The sequence below is a fragment of the Macrotis lagotis genome, chromosome 7 (assembly GCF_037893015.1).
Source record: "Macrotis lagotis isolate mMagLag1 chromosome 7, bilby.v1.9.chrom.fasta, whole genome shotgun sequence".
Taxonomy (NCBI): Eukaryota; Metazoa; Chordata; class Mammalia; order Peramelemorphia; family Peramelidae; genus Macrotis; species Macrotis lagotis.
Genome location: NC_133664.1, coordinates 120,065,624 through 120,092,773, shown reverse-complemented (window position 1 = coordinate 120,092,773; position 27,150 = coordinate 120,065,624). Strand labels below are relative to the sequence as shown.

General features: G+C 40.5%; 1 protein-coding gene across 1 annotated transcript; it reads left to right on the top strand.

Annotated features, from left to right (window-relative positions):
* Window positions 1-3,425: 3,425 nt before the first annotated feature.
* On the top strand, window positions 3,426-19,458 carry CPA1 (carboxypeptidase A1). Its single transcript, XM_074195276.1, has 11 exons — window positions 3,426-3,490; window positions 4,643-4,724; window positions 7,124-7,258; window positions 7,946-8,044; window positions 9,166-9,267; window positions 11,138-11,239; window positions 11,621-11,731; window positions 12,527-12,617; window positions 15,177-15,376; window positions 16,058-16,142; window positions 19,202-19,458. Exons 1-11 carry the CDS (start codon window positions 3,426-3,428, stop codon window positions 19,387-19,389), a joined length of 1,260 nt encoding a protein of 419 aa, XP_074051377.1. The 3' UTR covers window positions 19,390-19,458.
* The last annotated feature ends 7,692 nt before the right edge of the window (window positions 19,459-27,150 follow it).

Genomic DNA, 27,150 nt, shown 5'->3' with positions numbered 1-27,150 from the left:
ATGGTCCGAGGAGAAGGGAGGTGTACCTAAGCTTTCCCAGGAAAGTTAGTCTTTGTTTACATCTTATAAGGTTAGGGTGACACAATTTTTCTAGCAGGAGATCAGGGTTCTCACGCTCGCCTGATTCTTGAGAAATAGAAACTGAGGCCTATCCTACTAATTTAGCACTATATTTCTGAAAAGTCAGCACTTTTGCCCCTCACAAAAGGAAGGGAGGGTCAAGGGATCTTCTTTCTGTTGGATGTGTGGGCAGCTAGATGTCATATTGGGTGCCCTAGAGGTGGGAGGACCTGAGTTCAAATTTGACCTCAGACACTTGACACTTACTAGCTGTATGACCTTGGGCAAGTCATTTAACCCAGGGCCAGCTCTAATCTGATCCATTTCTGGTCACTAGAACCAGATGGCACTGGAGGAGAAAGTGAGGCTTGGGACTTATCAAAGCTCCCCCCTCAACTCAAATTTAATTCACTTGCATGTCTTGGCATCACTTCTCTTATGTTGTGGTCTTCTTTGAGAACAAAGGACAAACATCATCATCATCATCATCAGTTGTGTATCCTTGAATAAGTCACTTAAATTTCCCTCTGGGAGCTGGAAAACACTTAATAAAAGAGCACATTAAGTTCCCCTCTTGTCTTTTTTTTTTTATAGGATTATAGGTTTAGAGCTGAAAGGAACTTAGAATTTAAGTCTAACCCTGTCATTTCTTCATTCATTCATTTATTTATGGAGGCAATCCATGGAGATTAAATGACTTGCCTAGGGTCACACAGCTAGTAAATGTCTGGGGTTGGGTTTGAATTCAGATCCTCCTGACACCAGTGCTGGTGTGTTATCTACTGAATGACCTAACTGCCCCTCTTTGATTTTTACAAATGAGCAAGCAGGATCACAGGGAAATTCACAAAAACTAATTTTTAAGACAATTTAAACTCAGAGTTTAAACTTCCTGATTCTAAGTCCAATGTCCTAGCTATTACATCATACTGCCTCTGTACACTGATGCCACATCATGGAAGGTAACTGAAAGTTCTTGAAGCTATTCCAGAAAAGAGCCAACTCTGGCAGGATCTACCAAGTATTCAAAGGGTTTTTTTTATGGGACTGGTGACATCCTATGTTCTAGAGGTTTCTAGAAAGAGACATGCAGATAGAAGAATGGCCACCAAAAGGATACTCACCAGGTGATCAGGTTTTTTGGGTCACATAACTTGTGAGCACCCAGTGTTCTTTTAAATTATCCAATTTCCAATATGACCTTCCAATCCAGAAGTGGCCAGAGGGGGTTTTTTGTGTAGGATACACTGGAGGTTGTGTTCTGTAAGGGAACATGCATATATTGTCTCCTGGATATCATTTGCCTGCTTTTGGCCATTGGGTTTCTCCAGTGACTCGCTGAACAGCTGTTGGTCTGGTACTGTCCTGGGTTGGGTATGATTTCCTATTCCTGCATTTTATATGTTGGTGACAATTCCCATGGATGGTTCACCAATAGAAGGGAGGTCCTTGATCTTTCTTCACAGATCTGGTTGCTTCCAGGGCTTAGGCTAAGACTCTCAGGTCCAGTAACTATGGCTGAGTAGAGTCCAAAGATATCTTTTCCCAGTACAACAGTACTTCACAGTGGTTAAAGGAAGGACTGACCTAGGTAAGGAGTCAAAGTTTATTTTCCACACCTCCTTTCTCCCTAACTTTCAACAATATTCTTCATCCAGATCCTCTAACCCTGCTGTCCAGGCACTCTGTGTCCTCCTGCTGGACTCTGTGTCCTTTACCCATAACCATTTTCTCTTACTGAGCCCCACTTTACATATTTTCCAACTTATTCCCTTAAGAAAGACTTAACCCTTTTGGATTCTATTTCTTAACCATCTGAGGCTTATAAAAAGAAAAATATTCTTACCTCTTTGCTGACCTTTCTGGTTCTCAGTTCCCCTTTATTATGTCTCCTTCTTCCTTTGCTTCTCTTTGCTTCCAGATCTTACTTTTATTACCAAGGCTTTGAGCTGTCCAAGGAAGCCTCAATTTCTAATTCTGGCAATGAAAACCCTTTTATAATCTGACTCCAATTTATCTTTCCAGACTCATATCATATTCTGTACTCCAGCCAAACTAGACTACCTTCTGTTCCCCATTTTCATCCTCCCTTCTTCTATCTCTGTGGCTTTGTTCGCACTCTCATCCTAGAATGAATTCTTCTCCATCTCTCCTTCCTTTATCCCCATTCCCTGTTCTAGTCTATTGAAATACCTTGTTTCCTTCAACTTAGGTGCCTTTTCCTCTATAAAGCCTTCCCTGATCCTTCCTACTAAAAGGGATTTGTTCCTCCTCAACCTTCCCATAACACAATACCTGAGCCTCAATTTTGTACTTATTTCATTCTCTTTTAAGTTAAGTGCCTCCTCCCAAAATTACCTTGTGTTTATTTCCTATATATCCTGTATCGACATATTTCACATGTATAACTTGTATGTATACACTTTAATTGTTTCTATTACTTATGCATGTAGAACATCGATATGTATATTTTATATATATTTACACACACATATATGTGAATAGAAATATATATGCCCATGTCTCTAGTAATAGAATATAAGTTCCTTGAGGGCAGGGCTGTTTCTATTTTGGTCTTGTATCCCAGTGCTGAGGACACCACTAATAAAGGCTTGTTAATTGAAGAATGTAGCATAATTTCTATTATCTTCATTTTATTGATGAAGAAGCTGAAGTTGAAAGAAACAAGATTAGATCTCTGTTGACTTGGGGATCAGAAATAAGACTCTGTGTCTCCAGCTGAAAATGGTCTTTCCCTCCTCAGTTTCCCACATTCCCACAAGAAGTCTTGTTTCTTTCTTGTGTCCTACCAATTTGAGTTGTTGTCTCCCCCCCAACTTCTGCCCCATTTGATTATAAGCTCCATGAGGTCAAAGGCTTGTTTTTCATCTCTGTGTCCCTAACCCCTTGCATATCATTTGGTTTGTGGAACTGTGGACTATGAGGGTTTCATCATTTAAAATTCTCTAGGTGCCACTAACCAAGCCAGACCTTCTAACCCCCAGCTATATTTGCTCAGTAATCTGAGACATGGCCCTAATTGAAGACCACCAAAAAAAAAAAACCCACAAAAAAATGGGTGAGACCCGGTTGCCTGTGACTCAGTGTGGTCTCAGCTGAGAAGCATAGGATTGAAACTCAGCTTATCTTCACAGCTGGTTCATTCTCAGGGCTTTATCAGGTAAGGGCAGAAAGGCATCAAAGTTTAGGGAATAGGGTTGGAGGTAACCTACCTTGGGACTGAGAGCAGGTGCAAGGGGTGGAGCCAACACAGTTAACCTCCCTGGAAGTCTTCCCTGGCTTGGGTTTAAAAGCTTTGGGCTCTTTCTCTCTACCTCAGACTGAGTTTCCTGAGCAGCTTCACCATGAAGGGGTTGCTGGTACTAAGTGCTGTGTTGTTGTCTGTCTTTGCCAAGGAGGACTTTTCAGGGTAGGTGGCTCAATTGGGGGACAGAAAGGTCATTCCTTCCAGATTTTAGGAGAAGGAAGAGGCTTTCGCTTCCTGCTTAAAGCCTTGAGACTGATGGACCAAAGAAGGGAAGAAGCAGTAGGGAGAGGACCAGTGTACTCTGGAGATACAAAGACCAAAGAGACTGCTGGGCAGGGATAGTCATTTTCTTGAGAACTTTCTCTTTGGGCCTAGAGAAGATATACAGATTGAGGAGGAATCAACAGGAGAGGATTGAGCCGCATTGGGAGGCAGATGTTAGAGACCCAGATTTGGGAAAGTGGACAGGTGTATTCTCAAGACTCAAATAGGAAGAAAAAAGGCTTGGGATCAGAGGGTCCATGCTACCAAGGATCTCTGGAAGCAATGGGAATAGTGGATAGATAGTTGACTGGATTTGGGTTTAGGAAGCCTTGAGTTCAAACCCAACCTCAAATGTTAGTAGTGTGATTTACCTTTCTGTGTCTCAGTTTCCTCTCTAGCACACTAAGGAGATTGGAATTGATGGTCTCTTGAAATCTTTTAGTTTTGAAACTCTAATGTTATCTTAGATACTGAGACTGCCTTTATTCTTTGATGCCTTTGTTTTTACCTTCTCTGACCCCTAATTCTTTACACAGTCTCTCTCTCTCCACACACACACACACAATTTCCTTCTACTTCTGAATCATGAATCACCTCATCTCCCTTTTCTTTTTTATTTGGTTGTTTCAGTCACATCTGTCTCTTGATGATTTCATTTGAAGTTTTCTTGGCAAAGTGTAGTGGCTTGTCATTTCCTTCTCCAGTTCATTTTACAGATGAAGAAACAGAAGCAAACAGCGTTAAGTGCCTGCCCAGGGTCACAAAGCTAGAAAGTGTCTGAGGCCTGATTGGAGTTAGATAGGATGTCCAGATCTGAACTTCCTGCCTCTAGGGTTGGCACACTATCCACTGTGCCACCTAAATGCCTTTCCCTTTCTTTATCTAAAGGGAAATTTAACACCACCATGGGAAGTCTTACTAGTACCAATTTCAACTAATCACCAACTAAGCATAGAGTGGGTGGTAAGAGCCTAAAACCCAGTTGGGAAACTTATTAGACAGGAAGGAGATCCAGGTGATGCCACTCAGTCATCTACTCTGCCCCTGCAGGCACCAAGTGCTCCGAATCACAGCAGCTAATGAAGCTCAGGTAGAGAAGGTGAGGGAGCTGGAAGACCTGGAACATCTTCAGGTAAGAGGGCTGTGGTCCTAGAGTCTCCTTTCTGGGAGAAAAACACTTTCTCCAAGACCTAGTATGACTGAGACAGGACTTGACTCCATCCTTGCTGCCTTCAAAACCTCTGCCCCATCCAGACTCCCATGCCCAACTCCATCAACTTCTTGTTCCTATCTTAGGATTCAGGCTACCCTAAGAAACATTCTGCCTCTTTGGAGATTCTGGGTCTTTAGTGCTGAGTGGTATTGGTGGAATTATTGTTAACTCTCCAGATCAGAAAAATATGGACTGATCCCTCTCAGAAAAATGAACTCTGGAGCCAGTGGGGGGAAGAAGGGCAGTGAAAGGAGCCCTACATAGAGGTCAGGAGTCTTGGTTCTTTCCTCATTAGCTGTGTGTCTTTGGCGAAGTACCTTGATCATTCTGGATTGAAGTTTCCTCTTCCTCAAGAATCAGGGAATTAATTTATGATCTATACGATCCTATTCTGCTCTAACATCCCATCCCTGTGCTTTCTCTTTGTCAACCAGTTAAATTGTTAGGTTTCTTTTCACAAAGCTCTGAAATGTTCTCCAATGTTTTTTTTTTCTCCTATGGGCAAGATGGTGTAGGCTAGATGACAGTAAATTTAAATAGATTCAAGACTGATTGAAAGACTGAACACAAAGAATAGTCATTAATTGATGTTCAAAACATCAGCAGGTCCCTGCCAGAGTTTCCCAGATGCTTGGCTCTGTGAATTTTAACATTTTTATCAAACATTTGGATAAAGGCATAGATATTTGAAGGTGAATTCAAGTTTATCCTTTTCTGACAAAGTCAGGATCCAAAAAGACTTCTACAAACTAGAATAATAAACCAAACCTAATGAGATGAAATTTAATAGAAATAAATATAAATTATAGTTGATTTTGAAAAGTCAACTTTATACATACAAGTTGGGGGCGGGGTTAGCTAGACAGCAATTTGTTTGAAAAAGATCCAAGGATCTTTATAGATCACAAGTTTAATATAGCAATCATGACATAGCCCTAAGAGTCAAGGCAACTTTAGGGTGCATTAAAAGAGGTATATTTTCTTTCTCTCTCTCTCTCTCTCTCTCTCTCTCTTTTTCTTTAGAGGCATTTTCAAGACCTAGGAAGTTGATAGTTCCCAGTGAGACCATGCAAGGTGTATTGTCTATAGTTTTGAAAGTTACATTTTAGGAATCTTGCACCCTGAAGAAGGGTAACCAGAATAGTGAAGAACCATAATAAAGAGCAGTTGAGGAATTAGGGATGTCTCAAGAAGCCAAAGGAGAGCCATGAGAAATATCTTCACATAATTCAAGGGCTGTTATTTGACTATGGAATAAGATTTTTTTTTGTTTGTCCTGGAAGGCTGAACTGGGACCAGTAGGTGGAAGTTGCAGTGAATCCAATCAAGTCAATGGGCTTGGTGCCTTTTAGGAGTCAGACACTGTTAAGTACTAGGGACACAAAAAATGGCAAAGAGTTCAGGCTAATGGGAGACACAATGGGCTTACAACTATACACAAACAAGCCAGATATAGGATAAGTTAGGGATAATCTTGGAAGGCACCAAAGTTGGGGGGAGAGGAGTTCTTGTTGAAGGTGGAATTTTAGCTGGGACTTGAAAGAAGCTAGGAGGTGGAAATGAGGCAGAAGAGAATTCCAGGTGTGGGGGACAGCCAACAAAAAAGCTCTACAGATTTAATCTTGTTGTAATGAAAACCTTCCTAAGCATCAAAGCTACCCCAAATTAGAATGGCTGCTTTCCCCATCACTAGGGATCTTCCTGCACAGTCTGGATGGTCACAGTCAGGGATGCTTCAGAGGAATGGGTTTTTGTTCAGACACATGTTTGACTCAGTAGTTGACCTCTATGATACCTTCTATCTTTCTTACTGAAATTTTATTTCATTTCTCCAATTACAAGCAAAGATAGTTTGTCAACATTCATCCATTTGCAAGTTTATGAGTTCCATATTTTTCTACTACCCTCTCTTCTCTCTCCCCTCCTCATGTTAGCAAACAATTTGGCAAAAGTTGTATATATCTACTTCTATTTTAAAAATGTCTCACTCTTCTGTTCCTTGGCCTTTTTAGTTTTCTTTACAAGGGTCCCAGATACTTGACTCTTTTCTTCAACCCACCATATGCCACCTTCTTCCCACTCTTCTATCCCATTTTCTGGTTTACTCATTCTGTTCTGTAGAACAGGTCACTACTTCACCCATAGATTTTCTTCTGTCTTATCACCTGTGTTTAGACACAATTGTGTTCTAAACCCCAATAAAAGAAATTTTAATATACACCTTCTTCCTCCCCCCTGGCTATTCTCCCTCTCTTGGTTCTGGTGTTCTAGGCAGTACACCTTGAACCCCCTCCCCATGACATATTTGTCCTCTACAGCTGGACTTCTGGCGCGGTCCCTCCCAATTCTCCAACCCCATCGATGTCCGTGTGCCTTTCCCTAGTGTCCAAGCTGTCAAAGTGTTCCTGGAGTCCCATGGCATCAACTATTCCATCATGATTGAAGATGTGCAGGTAACTAAAGAATTAGGTGCCTGTGGGTTGTGGAAGGCAGAGGGGGAATCATCATGGCACTGAAAGACTGAGGACTCTGGTCTCTTTATTAGAAGAGATCTCACTTCCCAATTCCCAATCCCTGAACCCCAAGCAAATGGGTAAAAATAAAAGGAAAATTTTTTATCTTTGGGGTATCTTTTGTCCTTCAAATACCCTCAGTCACTCACTCCCAAATACTCTGTTGTCCTATCCCTGGGCATGCCTTTTTGGTATCCATTGACTTCCTACTCTCAAGCCTACTTTTCTAACAAGTTAATCTGATCAACTAACCCTTACCAAGCAAAAGATCCCTCCCTTTTTCCCCCAAGTCAGATATGGACCATTAAACAAAGGCCTTCTAGAAATACTTGAATTTATTCACCTATATATGACTCCAGGGCTGGGAATGTTTAACAAATCATATTGGATGGAAAGGTGGTACCATGGCAGGCCAGAGGGGATATTTGCATGGCTAGTGGGCATCAAATTCTAGCATTTAGGTGACCAGCAGCTTCACTTATGTGTTGGGTCAATTCAGTTCTTTTGTTTAGCCAGAATTATGTAGTCCTTGCTTTTAGCATCTGTTTCCAAGTAGATAAAAAGGAATGGTGGGGAGAAGGGGAGTAGATTCTTTCTTAACAATTATCCTCTCCCTCAACTTTCTAGATGCTGCTGGACGAGGAACAGGAACAGATGCTTGCCTTCCAGTCAAGGGCTCGATCCACAGAAACCTTCAATTATGCTGTTTACCACACCCTGGAAGAGGTAAGAGCCTCTGAGAGACCACCCCAACCTCTGAGTTTGTGCCACAGATCCCTTGAACACAATAGTACCCTTCAACCATTGCATAAGGCCCCAAGAGTAGCTCTCAGATGACATACTAAACCTGAGAAATGAGACTTCTAACACAGAAGAGAGAATACTAGATTTTATTATCAGAAAAACTTAGGTTTCAAATCCTGTCTTTTACACTTATAAGTGTGCAACCTTGTACAATTAAGGTAATCTTGAACTTTACTTTCCCCATTGGTAAAATGGGGATAACAACACTTGTCTCTGAGGGTTAGAGTAAGGATTCAGTGAGATAGTATGTATGTATGAGCCTGAACATTGCCACTGTTTTTCTCTTTCTGAGAGGGCTGTGTGATTGTGTCTGTGTATATACATGCTTTTACATACATATTCCTCATAGCAAAGACTCAATTCAGAAGGAGGTAAATTAACTCTGTGGAATGCGGTTCATTAATCAAGTCTCTCAAACAGCAAAAATCTAAATTACTAGAATTCAAAATTATAAAACTGTTAAAAGATTTCCAACAAAGATGTTTCCCAAGGATTGAGGTAAAGTTAAGTATCATATGACCCAATTAATCCATGTATACACATGTACATGTAAACATGTATACATATCTGTATATGGCTAGATACATATATGTGTTTGTGTCTGTAATTTAGGGGATCTCTGAATGTTGAGTTTTATGGCTCCCAGAGGATTTGGGAATGATATAACTCTCATCCTTTTTTGGACTCATCTCCTTAACCTCATCCTTTTTTGGACTCATCTCCTTAACACCTAGAACAAAGGGAAGATCCTAAGATGAATAGCATGAAGGAAATGTGTCCTTGGGAACTATGTTGGCTCTCTTTGGACTCTAGTGAAAAGAACATTAGACAGCATAGAAGACTCTAAAACCCCTCACTGCCTGTGGGATCTTGAGTTTCTTTCTGAGCCTCTACTTCCTTTTCAGTAAAATGAGGATAATAATCCAATGTGTACTCTCAACCTCATGTCTGTGCTGGGAGGATCTTGTGAGATAATGTGGCTAAAGTGTCTCAAATCTCAAAAGGGGGATCACTCTCTTTTTTTTTTCTGTTTTTGTTTACAGATTTATGAATTTATGGATCTGCTGGTGGCTGAGAACCCAAATCTTGTCAGCAAAATTCAAATTGGCAACAGCTTTGAGGGGCGCCCCATCAATGTTCTGAAGGTACCAGAAGCCTGGACATGCATGAATCCTTCCTTCTCCTCCCTTTCCCCAGCCCCCACTTCAGCATAGCCACAATCACATGCATGCTCAAGAACATTTATATATTTGTTGTCATATAGACATGCATATGTGTATATATAGCCACACAAATGGACACAGTAGCATGGATGAGGTTGATAGTTTTCTATAGAATATCAGGTTCAAATGAAATATTTTTTCCATACTTCACATGAGATTTAGAAATTACTCAGAGCAATAACAAGAACAGGGCAACCAGAATTTTCTTAGGACACAAAAGTTCAGAGGGTACCAAACAAATGATTTTTAAAGATAGCATTTTGAACATTTCAAGTTGTGGGGGGGGGGGGGGGGGACAGTCAGTACAAAGTCACAAAGTGGAGAAAGAAAATAGAATAGAGGAAACCAGTTTGGCAGAATCTCAGGTTGTAGGAGGAAGAGTAATGTCTTATGAGATGAGAAATATAGTTTGGAGCCAGGTTACATAGGGATTTTTTTTTTTTAAGTTTTTGCAAGGTAATGGGGTTAAGTGGCTTGCCCAAGGCCACACGGCTAGGTAATTAGTAGGTGTCTGAGGTCAGATTTGAACTCGGGTACTCCTGACTCCAAGGCCAGTGCTCTATCCATTGTACCACCTAGCCGCCCGATTACATAGGGATTTAAAAGTGAAAGAATAGAGGTTATCTTTCAGCCTAGAGACAATAAAAAGTCAGTGGATTTGGTTGAGTTTAGAATGTACAAAAACAAACTCACATGGTGAAATTTGCTCTTATTACTTTGGCAGCAATGTATAGAATATATTGGAATGGGGTAGGACTCAAGGCAGAGAAAGCAGTTAGGTTGTTCTGATAATCTAGGGGAAAGCTGTTGATCTGGGACTGATTTTAAAGTTGTAGCTGTGTGAGTGGACAGAAAGTGTCAGATTTGAGAAATTTTGTGAAGTTAGAAATAACACAGGGAGGTCCAAGGTTTTAGTCTGAAACAGCTCCTCCTGAGAAAGGAGCTCTGAATTGGAGAGGAGAGCCCATCTCTTTGGGGGTTGTCTGCACCGGGGATGCTTCCCTTCACCCTCACTGGTATCTAAAGAAAAACCTTCAGAGCTCCTTATCTCCTGGCTTTATTGTTTCATAAGTGATTCTGAGAAAAGGGTCAGATGTCATTTCAAGACTTCTTGCTGGAGACCACTTGGTCCATGAGGCAATAATCATCCTTGCTGGAGACCACTTGGTCCATGAGGCAATAATCATCCTTCCACTACATGAAGATGAAAGGCCTGCAGATTGTGTTAGCAGTGAAGAGATAAGGTGTGATAGCTGACTTCAAGTATTTGGAGGGGCAGCCTGAGGAACAGAGAACTGAGAATTATTTTGTTTGGCTCCAGAAGGCAGAACTAAGAGCCTGTAGAAATGGCAAAGACATAGATTTAGGCTTGTGGTATGGAAAGCCTTACAAACAATCTGAATGGTCCAGGTGAAAGAGGGGCTGCCTGGGTGGAGGTTGGAAAATAACACCATATAGAGGGCTGGGTTGGTCTAGGTTGATGCCTGAGGGTATCTCTAACTTTGAGATTCTGGGACTGTTATCATCAGACTTGGTGCCAAGTGCTAGCTCTTCCTTCAGAATGCCAGGATATATCAAAGAGGAGAGGGTGATTGGCATGGGCTCTGCAAGCAGTTTACTCTGTTGCAAATTTAAGAGAATAGGGCAGGGGAGAGAGAGCAGACTGTGATGAAGTTTCTAGTGTCAGACTTTTCCCCATAGAAAACATAGGTCTTGGAGCTCAGAACACAGACCTACAGAGGAAGGCAATCAATTGGGAGATTGCATTGAATTTTATCCCTCTCCTCTCCAGTTCAGTACTGGGGGAACTAATCGTCCTGCCATCTGGATCGATACTGGTATCCATTCCCGAGAATGGGTCACCCAGGCCAGTGGAGTTTGGTTTGCTAAAAAGGTAAGTTCTAGGGATTGAATTAAGGGGATTGGGGAATTCATTCACCATCTGAACTAGGAGGAAAGAATATGGTCTTGGGGTATCTTGAAAACTTCATGCTTCGAGAGAGCACCTTCAAGACCTTCCTCTGCTCACCCAAGATTCCATTCCTGCTGGGGATATTACTTCTCATGTCTTCCAAGGGGTTGGCAAAATTGGGCGCTATGGGATTCAAAAACCTGGGACTAAGTTACAGGCCAAGGAGTGAAGCTGACTCCTCTGTTTCCCATTTCTCCCTTTATTTGGAGAGGAAAGTTGGGGGAAGCTAACTTTTCTTCCTAGGACACCATTCTCTTTGTGCTCTTCCAACCATGAAACTTATTTTGTTCCTTTTTCCCATAGATCACTGAAGACTATGGTCAAGATGAGAAACTCACTGCCATCCTGAATTCTATGGACATCTTCCTAGAGATTGTCACCAACCCTGATGGTTTTGCCTTTACCCACTCCACGGTATAGTGAATGTTCTTACCTTGCTTCAGGTTACTAGGTCTCTCCTACCAAGCTTTCATGATCCTTGGAGGGGGATAAAAAGAGCCTCAGGAGCCAACAAACTGACTTGTCTACCTAGAGTCCCCCAATCCATGGAGACAAAGGGTGGAATGATGCGTCCTTGACTTCTTTGGACATCTCCTACAGTGGCTAGTCCAATCACAAAAAGCCTAACCCTGAACTCTCTTCATTTTCTGCCCATCAGAAGTTGGCTTGTTCCCTACTACAATCCTATCTCTCAATTAGTGAATATAGATTAACCCATTCCTTTCAACCCTTCTTCCTGCTGTACTAAGTGAGTATTCTCATTTCCCTGATAGAACTCATATTAAAAGTCTCTTTATACTTTCATATCCTACCCAATCTGCTCTTCTTCTTTTCAGAAGTACCAATGCATTAATTTATAGTCTCACATGACTGAAATCTAAATTGTACTTTTGCATTTAATAAATTGTATTTATTTCAGGCAATGGGGTTAAGTGACTTGCCCAAGGTTCCACAATTAGGTCATTATTAAGTGTGAGGTCAGATTTGAACTCTGGTCCTCCTGGCTCCAGGGTCAGTGCTCTAATCACTGCACCACTTAGTTGCCCCACTAAATTATACTCTAATGGTATGACCTATGTTAATTCTGTCTCCCTAGTTAGGTATAAACTCATCAAGATTGAGAATCATTTCTTTTTGTTTTATGCAGCCCAGAATTGGGCACCTTAAGTATGTATATCTTTGGTTAATTTTTTTCTTTCCTTGTTCCAGAATCGCATGTGGCGTAAGACCAGATCCATTACACCTGGATCCAGTTGTATTGGTGTGGACCCCAACAGGAACTGGGATGCTGGCTTTGGAGGTAGATCCAAGAATAAGGCTCCCAGGGTGGGAATCAAAGAATTGATCTATCAATCTACAAGAATTTATTAAGTGCCTACTATGGGCCAGAATGGCATTAGTACTAGTGATACAAATACAAAGAAAATGAAATTATCCCTACTCAGAGAGGACTTAAATTCTAATGGGAGCAACAATAAGGATAAAGTTAATAAAAACATTTGTTGCTATTCAATCATGTCCAACTCTTTGAGACCCCTTTTGGGGGGTTTTCTTGGCAAAGTAGTTTGACATTTTCTTCTCTAGTTCATTTTGTAGTTGAGGAAACCATCTGGGTTAAGTGAACTGCCCATGGGCACTAAGCTAAATAACCGAGTCTGGATTTGAATTCAGGTTTTCCTGACTCCAGGCCTAAAGCTCCATCCATTCACCACCTAGCTTTCCTATACAAATACATTCAAAATACTTTAATACAAGGTAATTTAGGAAGGAGGGGATTGGATGATGGGGAATCTGGAAAGGTTTCAATTAGACGATAGTACTTGAGCCATAATCTTAATGGCAAAGAGAGCCACTTATGAGGCAAGGATAAAGAGCACAGATTTAGGGCTGGAGAAGGCCTTAAAAGCCCCATTCTTGATTTAGTGCTTACTATGTGTTAAACCTGGAGATCCAAATACAAGAAACAATAGGGTCCCTGCCCTCAAGGAGTTTCTATTCTTTTTTTTTTTTTTTTTTTGCAAGGCAATGGGGATAAGTGGCTTGCCCAAGGCCACACAGCTAGGTAACTATTAAGTGTCTGAGACCGGATTTGAACTCAGGTATTCCTGACTCCAGGGCTGGTGCTTTATCTACTGTACCACCTAACCACCCAGGAGTTTCTATTCTAAAGGCAATACATAAAGGGGAAGGAGGGGGGCCTATCCAGTAGTATGGTGAGGAAATGATTGAGGGGGCAGGTTCTGGGCAAGATAAAGCAGAGGCTTACCTATTTGAGTCCAAGGTTCTAGAGAGTGTTCTTAACTTTTGTGTGTGTGTGTGTGTGTGTGTGTGTGTGTGTGTGTGTGTGTGTGACATGAATCCCTTTGGCTACTAGGGGAAGCCTATGGGACTCATGATAATGTTTGTAAATATAAAACATGCAAGATAGTAAAGGACACATATTATATTGAAATACATTTATCAGGGTGGCTAGGTGGCATAAATGGATAAAGCACCGGCCTTGGAATCAGGAGTACCTGGGTTCAAATCCTGTCTCAGACACTTAATAGTTACCTAGCTGTGTGGCCTTGGGCAAGCCACTTAACCTCGTTTGCCTTGCAAAAAAACCTAAAAAAAAATACATTTATCAAGATTTTTTTTTTTTTTTTAAAAGTTGATGGAGAGCTTGTGAGGTGGCGAAATAGAGCACTGATCCTGGAGTCAGGAGGACCTGAGTTCAAATGTGACCTCAGATAGTTGCTAGCTATGTGACCCCAGGCAAGTCATTTAACCCCATAACTTAAAAAAAAAAAAATCATTGATCCCAGGTTAAGAAACCCTGTTCTGGTCCCATCTTTGTTTTTCAAAAGAGGAAGCTGAGGCTCAGTTAAGTAATTTGCCCAAAGTCATAGTGAGTGACAGAGGAAGAACTAGAAACTCTTGACTCCAAATCCATTGCTGACCAAGCCTTCTGCATTGGAATCAGGAGTCTGTTCTTAATGGGGAGGGGGATGGAATGTCCAGCGGACATCCTGAAGTCTGGGATTACTCTTCAATGAGGGCTGTAACTACTTAAGCTGCCTCTCAGTCTGAACAAGGTGAACCAAAGAAATGGAGTGATGATGAGGATGGAATTAGGGCTATTCTAGTTTAGTCCTCAATAAATCCCCTATCCATCTAGAGCATTTATAGGGCACCATCCATGGGCCAAGCATTGTGCTAAAGCTTTACAAATATTGTTTATTACTAATAATATGTACTATTATTATCCTCATTACAGATGAGGAAACTGAGGCAAATAGAAGTTAAAAAATTTGCCTAAACTAGTAAGATCTGAGGGCAGATCTGAATTCAAGTCTTTCTGAAAAAAAAAAAATATATATATATATATATATATATATATATATATATAATAAAACTGTTCTCTCTTCCCTCTCCCTCTCTCTCTTATGTGTGTGTGTATATATATACATATATATATGTGTGTGTGTGTGTATAGAATAGTAAAATTATTTATGTTCCTCCCTTCTTATTTTATGAATTCAAAAAGTTTTATTGATGCTTTTTTTTTTCCAATATCTATCACTGTCCCCTAACCCACTCCCATAACTTCCCAACCTAGCATCATTATTTAGAGAAGATTCATCAATAATCTCCAGGGTCCCTTTCCAGCTTAGATTGTACAGGACCTAGAATTTAAGCATTACAATTTCTACCCTCCTAAAGATTCACATCTGCCACTATGAACCCTCCCTATCTCTTTGGGGTGGTTCCCCATCTCTCTCTTTTCTATTTTGTCCCAGCCCCCCCCCCCCCACTAAGTGAAGAAGCTACTACTCACTGGTTCTGAAGATGCTCAACCTTGTCCTGTTTCCTCCAGAGGCTGGAGCCAGCAACAACCCCTGTTCAGAAACTTACCACGGCAAGTTTGCCAACTCTGAGGTGGAGGTGAAGTCCATCGTCGACTTTGTGAAGAGCCATGGGAACATCAAGGCTTTCATTTCCATCCATAGCTACTCCCAACTTCTTCTCTATCCTTATGGATACACCACTGCCCGGGCTGCCCACCAGGCAGAGCTGGTATGTTTAGCCCTCTGCCTAATTCCCTACACCAGTTCTCACTATCCTATGAAAAGGAATAATTAATTGCCTTCTATATAATCTTGATTTTTACATACCATATATGTCAAAAATAAGGCACATGCATGTGGTACCTTTCCCTCCTATTAATCCATCATTCTTTGCCAGCCTGGTGTAGTATCTCATTTTCTGTTTAGGGATTGAAAGAAGTGGGGTAACTTGGGTTATAAAGCAAGGGGTCAAGGTGGCCCTCACTCAGGGTGAGATAGCTCAACCAGCCTGATGATGGGGAGGAAGGGGCCCAGTTAGTGGAATGTTAAGTGTCTTCTAAAAGATTCTGGTGGGTCTGCCTACAAGAGAACCTGAGCCAAAGGAAACAGATCTGGGAAACCCAAGGGAACTCTGCCTCTGGAGTAGACTGGGGGTCTGGTTCATTCAGATACTTGGTCTTAGTGAGGCTACCCCCCAGCCTAGTCCTACTTTCCTCACTCAATGACACGAGATAATTCTACAGTCATTCTCCTTCTTCCCTGTCTTCAAACCCATAGACCCCATGTGTTTTCAGACTTCTTCCTGCCACGATATGTGTGTGTATGTGTATGTGTGTGTGTGTGTGTTGTGTGTGTGTTGTGTGTATGTGTGTGTATGTAAAAAAAAAAAAAAATCTCTTTTTCCCTCAAGGATGCGCTGGCCAAGGCTGCAGTGGGCAACCTGGCTTCTCTGTATGGGACCAAGTACAAGTATGGCAGTATCATCACTACTATCTGTAAGTGAACCCAATGGCTCCCACCTAGAGAAAGACCAGAGAGGGGAGGTCTTTATCCCAGGCTCTCCCTGCCCTCAGAGTATGTCAGGGGGAAGAAATGATCCATGGAATCAATTGGGCCTGACTACTGGCCACTGGAAAATGGAGAAATGACAAGGGGACTGATCAGATTGACACAGCTACTATAACACGAAGATCAATGGTTATTCCTCATTACTCAAATCATAAACTGATCATTTCAAACTTGAGTCCTAAATCTATAGTCCATAGACTTAAATCCATAACAATTTTAATATTGGCTTCCTTCATAATCCTATTTTACTTTATTAATTTAAAAACATTACTCAGACTCACTATAAGCTTTGCCAGAGCTCCCAAAAGGACCATACCAAAAAGTTAAAATCCTGTTTTAGAAGCATCTAGTCACTGAATTGTCCCTTTGTCACAAGATTATTCCACAGTCACTGTTTTTTCCCCATCTCTGACCCTTCTATCTTTAGATTTCTCCTCTTATGAAGACCATGACCAAGATTTAGAGCTAAGGCTTAAAGATCTTAGTTCAACCCTCCATAGTTAAAGATGAGAGCAACTGAGGCTCAGAGAGGGATTGAAATTTGTCCAAGATCATTCAGATTCTTTGAATTCAGATCTAATGCTGCTTTCATGCATCAGAAGGCTTGTGTCTAGGGTTGGTGAGAGATGTAGTAGATAGTGTGCTGGGCCTAGAGTCAAGAAAATGCATCTTTCTAAGTTCAAAGCTGACCTCAGATACTTTCTAGTTGTATGGCCTTGGGTAAAGTCCTTAACCCTGGTTGCCTCCGTTTCCTCATCTATGGATAAGGAAATGGCAAACCACTCCAGTCTCTTTGCCAATTAAAAACTTCAAATGGGGTTCATGAAGAATCAGAAATGATCAAATAACAAGAAGTCTTGTGAATAAGTAGACTAAGCAGGAGTCTGGGAAACATCAGAAAGTGTTCCTGAAATGTTTTCTCTGGTCTAGAAGATGCTTGAAATTTCACCATAAGAAATTCATTTCACTGAGATAATTCTCCTATTCCAAGAAGAGCAGTACATTGTGATTAACATCTTAGTGCAAATGAGGCTATAGAAGAATCTTTGAGGGAGTGGGAGGCCAAGAAATGAGTGAAAAGTGACAAAAGGAGAGATGGGGGAAGTGAGGTAACAAACTTCACTCCCTTCAGAAAGCAGCAGTCCAACCCTGTTCAATCCATCAACAAACATTTATTAAAAGTGCCTCCTCCAAGGGCCACTTAGAAGAGGCAGAGACTTGGAGTCATGAAAACTGGAATTTAAATCCGGCTTCAAGTCAGTTGTAAGACCCCAAACTAGTCATTTAACCTCTCTTGCCCTCAGTTTCCTCCTCTATAAAATTGAGGACAATAATAGCATCAACCTTGCTGGGTTAATGTGAGGATTAAATGTAATGATATATGTAATGAATTTTGCTAATTGCTAAATGCTAATTGATGCTACCAATGCTCTTGCTACTGCCTGCCAAGCACAGAGGTAAAAGCTGGGATATAAAGACAAAAGTGAAACAGCCCCTGCCCTCAGGATACTTGCATTTTTATAGTGGAAACAATATAAGCCCATGTTAGAGATGTTCATGTTTGAATCATAAGTTAGTCCATTTACCTCCCTGAATCTCAGTTTCCTTATCTGTAAAATGAAGTTGAACCAGCTAATTTCTGAGGATGTTTAGTTTGAACTTTCTTTGTGTTTTCCAAAATCTTTCTGAGTTGGGTTTTGACTTACTGGATCTTACAGTGAAGTTCTAGCAGCCTCCTCTCTCACCTTGTAAAATTCTGAAAAGAGCATTGTTATCCTTTGCTTATTGTGGAATCAGAAGGTCCCTACAGGGACAACTTGGGCAACTTTGAAAGAGATAGGGGCAGCTAGGTAGCACAATGAATAAAGCACCAGCCCTGAAGTCAGGGGGACCTGAGTTCAAATTTGGCCTCAGACACTTAATTGCCTAGCTGTGCTGCCTTGCGCAAGTTGTTTAACCCTATCACCTTAAATAAAATTTAAAAGAAGAATCCTTTCAAATCTTTTTTTTATTTATTTTTTTTTGCAAGGCAAACAGGGTTAAGTGGCTTGCCCAAGGCCACACAGCTAGGTAAATTATTAAGTGTCCAGATGGGATTTGAACCCAGGAACTCCTGACTCCAGGGCTGGTGCTCTATCCACTACGCCACCTAGCTGCCCCTCAAATCATATAAAAAAAAAAAAAAGACAGAATGATGGAGAGATACAGAGAGAGGGTAACTGGTTTGTCTCTAATTGGTTTTTCACAACCTTCTGGCTTTGTCCCATGCTTACCAGAACCCTGTGGGGAATAAGTCTTGGTTCATGCTCATCAAGGAGGAATTCCTTTAAATTTAATAGTCCTAAGTAAAATGGATATGATACAAATACAATATTTAAGCTAATTTTAAAGGTGTTTGAAATTCTCTCAGTATCCCTTAAATAGTAACAGAACCAGTATTTGTTAGTTTTTTGAGAATTCCCTTAGGTTCAGGATCCAATATTTTGAATGGGTTGTTTGGGCAGTCATATTTCTCTTGACTGGTTAAGTCTTTTTTTGAAGTCCTCCCCCCCCCCCATTATCTCTCATTTCCTCTCTCAATGTATATGTAGCAGCAGCAAAAATAACTATCTATCTATATCTATATCTATATATTTGTACATATAAACACCTATATCTTGTATATCTAGGTACTTATGCATTAGGTAGTGCAAGCAGATCTCTAGATTTTCGGCATTGAAAAAACCTGATTTCAAATCCTGCCCGAGACATTTACCAGTTGTGTGATCCTGGGCAAGTTTCTTAACCTTTACTTGACTCAGTTTCCTTATCTGTGAAATAGGGATGATAATAAAAACTCTGAAAGCATATATTAAACAAACCTCACAGTCCTACACAAATGCTAGTTATTATTTATAGGTTGTTTCTATCTGTGGCTAAACATTTGAATGAAACCTGTAGTTAACCTGTGGTTGACTTCTAAGCTGACTTTTTGTTCTCATCCCAGACCAAGCTAGCGGTGGCACCATTGACTGGACCTACAACTCGGGCATCAAGTACTCTTATACCTTTGAGCTCCGAGACACTGGACTCTATGGTTTCCTGCTGCCTGCCAAACAGATAATCCCCACAGCACAGGAGACCTGGCTGGCTCTTATGACCATTATGGATTATACCCGGAACCATCTCTACTGAATCAATCTTTGCACCTCATCTGGGCTTAAGATCTTCTCCACTGTGGACCCTTCCACCAAAGTCAAATAAAGCAACTCAGAATTGAAAGCAAGAGGGATGTGTATATCTGTGGTGTTTTGTTCGGCTACCACTTTCAGAATTGAGAAAAATCAGTTTGTTCCTATAGGTTTCATGGAGAACTTGTAGGAGGCAGGACACAGAAACAGAATTCTCTTCTGAAGTTAAGTATCTGGAAGGGTGGTCTATCTCCTATAACAGCATAGATTAGATTTAGGTCTTGAAGGAACTCTTAGAAACTTGTGATTACACCAACAATCTGAATCTTTCAATGTTTCCGTCTCTTCTGATTCCTAAGAAACCATATTGAGTTGTAGTGTCCAACTTGGAGTCAGGAAGTTATCATTCAGTTGTTTCAGTTTTGTCTGACCTTGTGACCCAATTTGGGGTTTTCTTGGCAAAGATACTAAAATGGTTGGAAATTTCCTTCAGTTTATTTCACAGATGAGGAAGTTTAGGCAAATGGGGTGAAGTGACTTGCCCAGGATCACATAGCCAGCATTTTATCACCTGGCTGGAGGCAGCAGTGCAAATCTCCAGACTAGCTGTATGAGTTTAGGCAGATAATACAATCTCTGTGACTCTCTCTGGCTATGGAGGAAAATAAGATACAAAGGACCAACACTTTGTAGAAAAGATGCATTCCATCCAAACTGATTTTGAAGCAAATTTACACAATTAAATTTCATTCCCCCCTCCAAACTTAATCCACTTTAAAATAGACATTTTCATCAGGAGGTGGGAAATAAACTCACAAATAGGGGAAAAATGTGGTGATAAAGTTAAGAATTTGGGATCAGCCCTGTGGAATGTAGGGAAATGAGTGTTTCAGAAAGATCATGACTTTTAAGCATTATAATTCACTTGCCCTTTGTAGGGAGATCTCATGGCATTGCTCAGGCCACCATATTGCTGATGGCAATCTTTCTAACTTTTTGATTCATAAGACCTAAAGCTGGAAGGGACCTTAAAGGCTATTGCCTGGCAAAAAATAAGCACTTAATGAATTTCTGTTGACTTGAACCTCATTTTAAGAGGAGCAAATGAATATAATCCATGGCAGAGGACATAAGAATGGAGATATGAAGACTTGCTGCTAGAAGAACCACTGTCTTTTGAACCTTCCAGAGTGAGAAGAGATAGAATAATTCTTTGAGAATAATATTCTAAAAACACACATGTAAAAATACATAGTGCTAAAATTTATTCTTTTCAAAACTGTTCTATACTCAAAGGAGCAGCAGCAGGTTAAGGGAAGGTTCGTATTGTCTCACTTGGGTTAGCAATGTCTTGAGGAATGAGAATTTATTTTTACTTTCACATCAGAATAGCTCCATTTTTATATATTATAAACCTTTAATTTGAAATTTAAGGGTTTTTGTTCTTTTAAAAAATTTTTTTAATTTATTCATTTTGAGGTGAGCCAATATCTCCTGGAGCCTGTGGCAGGTGAAAAATTCTGTTACTAAAAAGGGGGATATTAAGAATCTTGTGATACAGAATGGCAAGGAATAGTAATAAAGCTTCATAGTCAATACAAAGCCCAGGGTCCTAGAGAATTCTTCCTATCATACTTTCAGTATCCTTCCCTTCTTCCTTCCCTCAATCCCTTTTTGACAGTTGGCCTCAATCTAACCTTTTTTGACCAATCTGATTCACCCTAATTCTTGTCCTGATGCCAGATCTTGTAATCCTGGAAAATCTCTTTATCCAACCCATTCCCCTAACCCCAAAGAATGATGAAATTTATCTACAATAGCAATTAAACAATTAAAATTTGGGTTGCTGGGTGGTGAAGGGGATAGAGCACCCAACCTAGTCTCAAAAAAATGAGTTCAAGTGTGGCTTCAGATACTTACTAGCTGTATGACCCTGAGTATATCACTTAACCCAGTTGTAAATTTGTAAAATGAGCTGAAGGAAATGGCAATCCATTCTAGTATCTTAGCCAAGGAAACCCCAAAAGGGGTCATGAAGAGTCATGTGACAGAGAACAAGAAATCTTGTATAGAAGCAGACTTATTGGTTTGCTCTCATTCTTTTTAATAGGTCCCTTTTGTGAATTATCTTTCCCCCATTAGTATGTAAGTTCCTTGAAGGCAGGGGCTGTCTCTTTGCTTGTATTCCCAGCACTTAGAACAGTGTCTTAATGATCACTGCTTTGCATTATTTCTTCTTAAACACATTAATAAAAATTTTAAAGAGTTCCTATTTAATTGAATTCATTTGAAGGCAGAAATTTGGGATGGGGAAAGTTTTTCTTTTAATTTTTTCCATATTTTGGATTGTGGAGAATATAATCACTAGGTGGCACTGTGGGAGTGCCTACTGGTCCTTAGAAGCCGTTAGAAAGACTTGGGAGTATACTGTCAATCACTCATTGACTCTCCTTCTTAGGGTACATTCTCTGAGCTCTTGCATAATCTAGAGGAATATATCTCAATCAGTTTCTTGGCTCATGTTCCATCCCACTACCTTGTCCTTCCTTCATGGTGCGTTGTCAATCAAAAACCTCTAAGCAAAGGTCATTATGTTTTAGTAAGCGATTTAACCAGATTAAATAAGAGGGTAGTAAAAACTTGTTCTCATGGAACAAGACTATGGAACATAACATTCCATTTGGTCCCCAGACTCAGCCCCTTCCAAAGGAATAAAACCTTTTTGGCTTTGGTCCATCTTTCTCTTCTCCCAATCTGAAGCCAAGAACTAACCTGGAGAGGAAGTTCAGTGTCTTGTTTTCAATTTGCTAATTTCTAGAACAGGATACAGATCAAATGTTCCCAGAAACTGATGCCCCCCCCCCCCCCCATCCATTTATTGCCAACAGGGTGGTGCAGGGATGGTTGGCCCAGTTGAAACTGCATCCTTACAACTTCCTTGTTCTTTTCTAAAGACTGACAAGCAAGGATGTGTATTCTGTATTACCTTTGCTTCACAGGTCCATCAGCTTTGGCTAACCATCCTGAGGGCATGCAGCCATACTCCTGGCTCCAAGGAGTATTTACAGTCAATAAGACAGACATTTGACTATATGGACTCTGAGTTCCTTCAGTTCTTAGAGTCTGTGACAATGAGAACTGAAAGTGGGCCAGTCATTGTGGATATGGTCATGTTTTCAATTTGGAGATTATAGTTTCTGCTGTCATCCCGTCTCCTCCAATTGCAGCTGCTTTTCACATGAATCTTTTTATAGATCTGATTGCTGAGTTCACTTTAGGTATTCCATGTGCTAATGTTCAGTCTCTGTCTTCCAATCATTTCTTAGCCTCTTATAATGGTTGGGGAAACAGCCTGTAAATGTAAATGATTGGCTACAAGATCTCACCTTTCCCACAGTGGCTATGCAAAAAGAATAATGCAATAAGTTAGTGTTCTTTTTTTTTTAAAGGTTTTCAAAAGGCAATGGGGTTAAGTGGCTCGCCCAAGGTCACACAGCTAGGTTAATTATTAAGTGTCTGAGACCAGATTTGGACCCAGGTACTCCTGACTCCAGGGCTGGTGCTGTATCCACGTTGCTACCTAGTGGCCCCCACTAGTGTTGTTCTTGAAAGTCAAGCTGTCTGGATTCAAAAGCCCATCTCTCTAATTACAAGATTTTTTTACACAATTACTCTAATTACAATATTTACACAACACACACATATACATGAGTACATACATGTGCACACATTTATATGCACATGTACATCATAAATTGTTGTCTCCTCTCCAGAATGTGATCTGCTTGAGGGTAGGATATTTTTACCTTTGTATCTTAGCACTTAATACCTAAATGTTTGCTTACTACTCCAATACTAATTAGCAGAGAGATTGCAGACAAGTTAGTTTCCCTCTCCTGGTCTGAGTTTTCTCATCTCTATAAAAGGATTATTAATAGTTACCTACCTCACAGGATGCTATGAGGAAAGCTCTTAGTAATGTGCAAGAGATAGGAATCATCTTGAAACTACAAGGGCAGGGTAGCTAGGTGGTGTAGTGGATAAAGCACCGGCCTTGGAGTCAGGAGTACCTGGGTCCAAATCCGGTCTCAGACACTTAATACCTAGCTGTGTGGCCTTGGGCGAGCCACTTAACCCCATTTGTCTTGCAAAAAAAAAAAACCTAAAAAAAATTAAACTGAATATAGAAAGATGAAACTACAATGGGATTGCCTTTCCTATCTCCAGAACATCTTTCAATATGGTTGCAGATGGCATAGTTTTCTTTGTAGCATTTGATGAGGACTGTTCTCAAAGAGTGGTTTGCAGACCACACCATGAGCCATTAGGGTCCTCCAGGTGATACACAGACTGGTCTTTTTAGGTAGAAATGTTTTACTGTGTCAATACTTTTGTCTCTGGCAACAATCTATAACATAAGCCTGAAGAAGGGAATGGCCAACTACTTCAGAAGCTCTGCCAAGAAAGAGTTGGATACAACTGAAAAACAAACAACAAAGCAGACAAGACAGCAATGGCCTCTCAACCAAAGCATGTCTTTCCCCTAATTTCTAGGGATCTTTGTACGTATGATATTAAGTGGGGGAGCATGTGGAGTTGTGTCTGTAAGCTCCATGGATTGAAGAAGTTTGATTTTTTTTCCAAGGCAATAGAGTTGTGACTTGTCCGAGGTCACAGAGCTAAGTATTAAGTGTCTGAGGATGGATTTGAACTCAGGTCCTCCTGACTCCAAGGCTGGGGCTCTATCCACTGTGCAACCTAGCTGCCCCTTAAAAAATTTTTTTTTTGGGGGGGATTGAAGAAGTTTGAGAACCATCATTTTGTAAATGGCTAAATGCCAATAAACCTTTGGAATTTAACACTAAAGTTGGCAAAGTACTTTACATGTAACTTCATTTGACTTTCATGACCCTGCATTGCCATTGCTACCCCCATTTTACAAGGGAAGTCTGAAGTCAGGAAAAGGTCATGGCTAATGAACTGGGGTCTTCCTGACCCCAAGCCCAGCTGTGTCCATTGCACCACCAAAGCTCTTAGGGGGCCAAGGAACCCCCAACAGGGCAGGCAATAGGTCCTTCTTCAGAGGGATTTCAAGGGATTATCAATTTGGCAGCTTGTACTGTAGGCTTTGCCTAGATCCATCTCCTCAGGGAAAGAGCCTCCAATTGCAAGCAAATTGAGGGGAGACAAAGTCTTCTGCTTATCACCCATGCTACATCAAATCATGCTCTTGTGGATCATTAATGTTTTTACATGGATACCACTCACAGCAATTTATTTGCCTCTGGCTATCTTCACAGAAACTAAGACCAGCAACTATTTTGTACCCCGAAGGTAAGGACTTAAGGCTACAACACTGATCTTAGAAAAGAGCAAACACAGATGGAGTTGTGAAGGTTTATTGCAGTTTGTCCTATTAAAAAGAATAATATTAATAATTACCTAGTTGTGTGGCCTTAGGCAAGCCGCTTAACCCCATTGCCTTGCAAAAAAAAAAAAACCAAAAAAAAGAACAATTTAATTTTCTTTCCTATTATCTAGTTAAAAGATGGCAATTTTTCATTTTTTAAATTCTCTTTTATTAGGTGAACAACATAACTCTCGTTACTTGGGGCACCTTGTCCTCCGAGACCCTGGTCATCATATACAGTGGGAAAGGGATTTTCTATTATACAAACATTTTGAGATGACATCTGCCTTTCTGTTAAGCCAACAGATGGGCTGGGATTGAGGCCGCTGAGAAGATTGGAGACAAAAGCATGGGGTTGAGGTTTGAAGGCAGGTACCTTCATCAACAATGTGACCAGCTCCATCAAGGGAGGATGAGGTCTCTCTTACCTGGGGATCTTAAAGAAAACCACTTTCTTTCTGGGATGTTTACAGTCTGTGAGGCTCAGAGGAAAACAAAGGGAAACCAGTGACATGGCAGAAGCATGGAAAGAACCACCACATGGAGAACATGATCTTTATCCTAAGTCCAATTGTGTTCACTTGGTCAGTTGTTCAGTCATATATGACTCTTCAAGACCTCATCCTACCAGTACTTTCCTTGGGGTTTTCTTGGCAAAGATACTAGAGTAGTTTGCCATTTTCTTTTCCAGTGAATTAAGGCAAACAGAGGTGAAGCGACTTGTCCGGAGTCACAGAGCTAGTTAAGTATGAGGATGGATTTGAACTTGGGTCTTTCTGACTCAAGTCTGGCATATCCACTGAGCTCCTAGCTGCCTAGATTAGCATTTTTTTAAGTGCGAATGTTTTAAGCAGTAGACTACCACCTGGGGTGGATGGTGGGGCCAAGGAGAGGTATAAAGATAAAGCCTTGTTCAAAATGCTTATGCTCTTAATCCCAAGAGGAAAAAGATGGCTGATTTGACATTATGTTGCTATAAAGTCATAATCATGCCAGTACTATGCAAATTCACATTTGGCATTACAAGCTAAATCAGAGGCAGCTAAGATTTTGCCATCACACATTCATCAGCATGACCAACATACCCTTTTAAGGGCACCACAGTATTTTTCTTGATATTTACTATAACTCCAAGACAGTGTTACAATTCAGATTCATTTCAGTTGATATTTCTGAAGCATAGTGTTATTCTATTGCTTTCATATTAAAAATATATCCATTAAATAAAAGATTAATTGAATTCCATACTACAAGCACTCAAACTGTCCACAAACCTGTTGGTTTGTTAGAATTCACGTTTCTGATGTTTTTTAAAAAAGCAATTAGAGGGGCGGCTAGGTGGTGCAGTGGATAGAGCACCGGCCCTGGAGTCAGGAGTACCTGGGTTCAAATCCGGCCTCAGACACTTAATAATTACCTAGCTGTGTGGCCTTGGGCAAGCCACTTAACCCCATTGCCTTACAAAAAAAAAAGCAATTAGAGCACTTATATCTTTGACAGCATTATGAAGAAAGCAAACACATGTAAACTCTTAGGAACATTTCATTAGGTGAAAAGTCTGTTCTAAACAATTTGAGTTCACAAAATAGGGCAGAGCTTGAAATGGATTTTTTTTTTTTAGGTTTTTGCAAGGCAAATGGGGTTAAGTGGCTTGCCCAAGGCCACACAGCTAGGTAATTATTAAGTGTCTGAGGCCGGATTTGAACCCAGGTACTCCTGACTCCAGGGCCGGTGCTCTATCCACTGCACCACCTAGCCACCCCATGCAATGGATTTTAATCTAGATGAAGAGAGAAGAACCACTCTAAAGAGGTCAAACAATAAAAAGCCACACCTGCCACCCGAAGTGGAAATTATCAGGAGGCAGTAAGAGAAAACCCACCTACATAATTGTTCCTAGTCAAGGGTTGAATGAATTTCCAGTCTGTAAAGAGATGTTCCTCTCAGAGAAATGAAAGGGTAGGGGAAATTTTGAAGTTTTTCCTTCTGGTACCCTAAAAAGACTCAAGAATCTTAGTTTGGTCTAAACTAGCACCATGGAAGCAAACTCTGAGCACGTAATGAATGAAAATATTTGTTCTCTTTTAATTCTGATTTACTCCTCCTTTGATTGTGGCTAATTAGATTTGACATTTTTGTTTTAAAAAAAACTTCAGGTCTAATTTTTGTTAAAAAAACAAAACACAAGGAACAAAACAAAATACAAGCAAAGTACTTTTTTTTGTTTTTGCTTTTTAACCAACTATCTCTAAAATTATTTAACCAGATGGTTGAAACTCTGGCTTTCACTTTTGCTCAGATGGAAATATATTCATGTTAAGTTTATATTGATAAAATACCTTCCATTCATTAAGT